Here is a 5,891-nt window from a genome sequence, read left to right on the forward strand (position 1 = left end):
GCAGCAGATTGGGGGAGGGGGACTGTCACTTTGAGGGGTAAAAAGTATAATTAATAATGTTGTAAATATTTTGTAGGGTGTCAGATAGTTGCATGCCTTGTTAGGGAGACCACTTCATGGATGGGGTAGAGGCTTGATCACTGCACTGTGCACCTGAAAAAAAAAATCCAAATAAATCTGCTAGACTCTATTTTAGGGATCTGGAGGCCCTTTTCAGCTCTACAATTCCCTAGAATTTATAACCTTTTTGTCCCTAAAACTACTTGGTCATTTCCTTTCCATGACAACAATGTCTATATATGACAGAGTTAGTAGTTCCAATGCGGCATTCATTTCTGCAGCATCCCTGACATACTACTTAACCTCACTTTCCTACCAGTAAATTCAGTGCTCTTAAGAATCGAAGAAGGAAAAGTTGGTTATGACACAGACAGTGAGCTGTCATTATGATAAAATAGTGTCCAGGTAATCAAGGATCCGACTACTAGAAAGATAAAACACAAATACACACACACACACACACACACACACACTTGGTTACTTAGTACTGTATAACTGTGAATGTTCATGGCGCTCTTAATCACTTTAAAATTGAAAATATCTTCTGAGTCATCAAAATAAATTATTGAGAACCACACTGTGACTTTTTTTAGTATTATGAACATTACAAAACTACAGAACAATATTAGGTGAACCAGAATGTACCACTTCCTAGTGAAGCTGGATAAATGTAATTATATGTATATTAACCAAAGTATATTTCAAAGCTAAATATAAACTTGTGGGGAATTGTAAAGGGATAGACGTCATCTTGCTTTTCCAATAGTTGTAACTGCATGCTCTGCATTTAATTAAAATTTTTTCTTTAATATTTACTCTTGAATCATGCCATATGAAATATAAAAATTCTCTGTGAACAGATTTAAAAATTGAAAACTAATGCTTAAATAATAAAGTGATTATTGTTGAAAAAATATTCAGAATAAACTATAAAGTACCTGGTTTTCTTTCTAATGGTTCTTGAGTCTCTAATACAAACGATAAATATATCCCTCAATACCACCCATGATTAGCCAGTTAGAGTGGACAGACACTACTCACCTCCCAGGGTCTCAAGGAGTATCTATTTGATTCTGTAATGAGCTCGGGTAAATAAAATAATGAATCATTTTAATATAGCTTCTTTCAAGATGCTTGTGTTATCATTTTCCTGTGAATGTACTGGTAATTCACCTTTTGGAGACTGAAAAGGGGAACTGACAGGTTAAATAACTTGCTTTAATGCAATCAAGGAGCCGCTCCAATGCTCATTACTACCTTCTAGCCTACTGCATGGAAATACTACCTTTCTGCCGAAATTCAGATGTACAAGCTCAACAGGAGGTCCTGGGCACATGTGAAGAAATAAGTGCAGTGTATTTTGTAGACTATTGTTCAGCTTGTCTCATGCCCAGTCCCTGTGCTTTGTGCCTTCCAGTTCTCTCCTACGCTATGGTGGCAACCTGTCCCTTCAAAGTGCCATGAGTGTGCGATTCAATAGCAACGGGACCCAGCTCCTGGCCCTGAGGCGTCGCCTGCCTCCTGTGCTCTATGACATCCACTCCCGCCTGCCTGTGTTCCAGTTTGACAATCAGGGTTACTTCAACTCTTGTACCATGAAAAGCTGCTGTTTTGCAGGAGATCGTGACCAGGTCAGTGCCTTCTACCTCCTGTATCCCACACTAATACTTTTCTCTCAGATTGCTCTTTCTGTACTGATCTTTATTTCTCTTTGGCATCATGTCAGATAGAAACAACTGAGGGGAAACACTAAGTGTCTGGATGTTGTTCTGGCTTAACAGTGAGTTACTTCATTGAGTAGTATGAGGCACACACTATAAACCAAGGCTGACCACAAGATGGTTCTGAGCAACCCAGCTCTGCCAAGTTTGGGAACAGATTTTAAGAGTCTAAGAATGTGTCATTTCAAAAGAAAGGAGGAAGTCGATGAAAAATTAGCCTGCCAAAAAAAGAGAGACTTTATTTTTTTGGTATCAATAAAATCAAATAATGAATGAAACACCCTAAGTACCATCCAAGAGATATATATCCTGAATGACCCCTTAGGATGGCATCTTTTTCTTGGATGAAAAGAGCTGCGCAACTTTGTTTGAGGGGAAGCCAGATGCTGACTTTTTCTTTTTATTGCCAGCATCACAACTGGGAAGGAGAACCCAAGCTGTGTGTTTCCAGCTTTTTCGCAGTCTCACTGGGAATCGAGATGCTGATGTTGACTTAGAGCTGGCAGTTTAAAAACATACTTGCATTGTTGACTGTCTGTGTTGGCCATAGAAGTTCTAATGTGGGCGTCAGTGAGTGGACCATTTGGACTGGTCTGAGTAATCAAGCTGAATAAAGACAAAAAGATTGACCAAAGAAACAAATAGATTTTTTTGTCTTCTCAAAAACAACAAATTTCATTGTTACTTCACATTTAGATTGGAAAAAGATAAACCTAATTCTCCTGCTAATGTGTAGTATTCTCTTTGGATCCATCAGCTGTCAAATTTTGACATGTAATTCTCACATGCTGTACTCCACCTCTTATTTGTGGGCCATGGGGCATCAAAGAAACAGTTCTTTGAGAACCTATAAAGTCCCTGCTTTTTGAAGGCAGTAGCCAGGACTTTTTTTCCTAGGCTGAGGTTGCTAGAGACTCCCCAGTGTCATAGCTTGAAGATTAGTATATGTAATAGGAGCACAATAAGTGCTTGTTGAATTGAGTTGAATATGAAAGAAACTGAGAAAGATCTTTTAAGTTGCCCAGGCTAGGGATTTCCCCTTTTGTAAATAGAGACTATCCAAAGTCAGAATTTATATTCAGGTCGGAATCCTAGGGCCTACTTAGCTGCAACCCACACTTGAAACCACTAGGTACTCTCAGTTATATAAGCATTGAGATTTAGAGAGGCCACAGTGCCTGAATGACCTTGTTTTTATAGGCAGCTTGTTTCTTGGGTGGGAAAAAGCAATTTCTAGAGATGATCAGACTCATGATAAAACAGATAATTGTTTGCTCTGCAGAATCTTTGGTTTAGTTTCATTGGGCTGTGGAAATAACAACCAAGCCCCTCCTCTCTCTTCCTGTCTTCCTTCTTTCATTTCTTTCTTGCTTTTATTCATCATTCATCTTCTGTCAACCTCCTACATATATATGAGATCCTTATTTCATTTAACAGTAAAGAGTAGATACTAAATGTAATGGTTTGTTAGGCTTTTTACCAGAAACATGGGCTAAGGAAAAGGTGAAGGAGAATGGATGTTGTGTTTTCTTTCAGTTCCTGTATTAATAGCCAGAACCTGTCTGCGTGGAGTGCTGAAAAGAGTCAGAATAAAGGCCTCTAGCCAATATGTAGAGTACCTAGACCATGGTTTCTTAACCTTGGCACTATCAACATTTTGGTCAGATAATTTTTTTTTTTTTAAGATTTTTATTGGGGAATTGGGGGGATGGGAACAGTGCTGGGGAATTGGGGGAAGGGGAACAGACAAGTTGCTGTCGTTTNGCGACTCACGGCAGCCCAGCTCCAGGTTGAGCTGTTGTGCACCATCTTAGCTGTAGAGGGCGCAGCATTGCTGGCCCTCATGTGGGATCTGAACCGGGGCCCTGCTGCTCAGAGCTGGCATCCCAAGCCACTCCTAATCAACGTGCCACTCGGCCGGCCCTCCTACCCCATTCTTGTTTCATTTTATGATAAATCTTTGGTTAAGATATATTGGTAGTAGATTTATTGCTTTTATTTTTTTATAGGTATGTTTTAATTTGAACTCACTTTAACTTGTTGCTAGTTCTTTCTGGATACTGTTCATCTCATTTTGGTGAGACATCTCATGTCTCTGGGAGAGGGGAGACAGTGGCATCTCCATTATGGAGATCAGAACCCAGAAAGCAAGTCTGGATTGAGGCATTCTTGTTATATACAGGTACCCTCAGTTCTCCAAGTGAAAATGAGACACTTCTTTTCCTTCAGGGAATGTGTCGAGGACAGAAAAAAATCCATTTCAGGCGTTGTTGGTGGAGTGGAACTCTAATCTTAAAAGGAATTGGACTTCTTTCTACTAATAGACATGGGGCTGTAAAAAGTACCAAATAGTGTAGCTGGATTTTCATTGAGCCTCTGGTAATCTGCTTTCTCTCCACCTGGTTCCCCACCCCCAACTCCCTCCTCCCAATTCCAAAATGGAAAGGTGTTTCTCAAAGTGATATTAAAAGTCACATGCATCAGAATTAATTTGGGTTGCTTGTTAAATTCAGATTCCTGGGCCCACTTCCCAGATTGAATTAGAATATCTGGCGGTAGACTTTTGAAAAAAGTCCCAGATGATTTCTCATGCACTTTACATTTAGAACCATAAAGTGCAGGATCTTTAACATTGTATTTTGACTGTGAAGGCAAACTGCTTCTAAGCCTTTTCTTCCTAGTGAACTAGATGCTTCCTACATGCTCACCATTCTCATCAGGAGGAGCCAGCTGTAGAGAACCCCTGCTGAGATAGTACTGTTCACATAGCTCACTTTCTGGATTTCTGGTGTCATTCCAGCCCTCTGGAAGGAATGGAGTTTTGTACTTAAACATGAAATATTCCATTTTAGTAGCTGCTGCTCTTTAGATAGCACCCCTAAACACTAGGAGCAAGATTCCTACGTAGCTACCCTCTCTGTGTGAGAGATAGGAGGTCCCTGCCCAGAAGCATAGGCCAGAAAATGTTAGTGCCTCTCTGGGAGACCCCTGTAGAGTGGCCAGCTTGCAGTTTGGGTGTGATGGGAGGGGCCCAGATGCCTGTCCTGGGCAGACCCCTGCCGCCCCGACTAGAATCTACAGAGGAAGTTCCTGTTCACAGATGGAAAGGGTGTTTGCCAGAGGCCCCGCTTTCCTGTCAGGGACCTGAGCTGATGCAAACCCCTGCTGCTATGGCTGTGGGGCTGGCCAAGGTTCTTTGTGTTGAGTCTTGTTTCCACCCCCAGCTCCTCTTCAGCCCTACAGATGCCGGTTTATTTGCACACTCCATGCTGATCTTGGATTGAAAGCCTCTCTTGTTTTTGAGCTCAGTGTTTAGATAACACCGCATGCCTGTGGCAGCTAGGGCACCCTGTAAAGGAAATGCCTGGACTCTAACAGCCCCACTCATTCATTCTCTGTATGTGAGTGAGCAGGGCCTGTGTTTAGGACCATTATAAGAACGTTTCTCTGTAGGGGTGATTACTTGGGGCCTGCGGGGGCCAGGCTTCTCCTTGATGTTTGGAGTTCTAAGGACAGTTCTCCAAGTCTCTTCCCTCTTTTTTTGCTATTCCAATAATAAGAGAATTCAAGTCTGTTTTGCCCAAGACTTGTTCCCACACATAACTGGAGTACCAGAGCGTTCTTCCCTCTGGTGAGAAGACGTTTGGGCGACACAGGGCTGAGTGGCTAGTGGTGGTACAGACTGTTTTTATAACCAGGCCAGGTTGGCAGCCACCTTTGCACTATGATTTCAGGGGCTCCTTTCCCCATGGGATATCCCCTTTCTTACTCCCCTAATCTTTTCCATCACTCTCTTGCCAAAAAGGAAAACGTGTTTGTTTGTTTTTCAATATTAAATCTCTTCTGCTAGCATATAGCTCTTTAAATTTTCACTTGGTAAAATGCTATTAAAATATCTTTCTTAAAAATATTCCAAATATGTTAGGGAGACCACTTCATGGATGGGGTAGAGGCTTGATCACTGCACTGTACATCTAAAGCTGATGTTGTATAATATTGTATGTCAACTATAATTTTATAAATATATATATATATATATATATATATACACACACACACACATATATATATGTATATATATATATGGTCACGGGATGTGGAGTATAGTGT

General features: G+C 41.0%; 1 protein-coding gene across 3 annotated transcripts in view; it reads left to right on the forward strand.

The window, feature by feature from the left end:
- Positions 1-5,891, forward strand: part of DCAF5 (DDB1 and CUL4 associated factor 5) — a 106,482-nt gene that overhangs the window by 51,616 nt on the left and 48,975 nt on the right. For all 3 annotated transcript variants that reach the window (XM_019641393.1, XM_019641394.1, XM_019641395.1), the window contains exon 6: positions 1,478-1,691. In XM_019641393.1, coding sequence (XP_019496938.1) covers positions 1,478-1,691 — 214 coding nt within the window. The remainder of the gene's footprint in view (positions 1-1,477; positions 1,692-5,891) is intronic.

The sequence above is a fragment of the Hipposideros armiger genome, unplaced genomic scaffold, assembly GCF_001890085.2.
Source record: "Hipposideros armiger isolate ML-2016 unplaced genomic scaffold, ASM189008v1 scaffold_59, whole genome shotgun sequence".
Classification (NCBI taxonomy): Eukaryota; Metazoa; Chordata; class Mammalia; order Chiroptera; family Hipposideridae; genus Hipposideros; species Hipposideros armiger.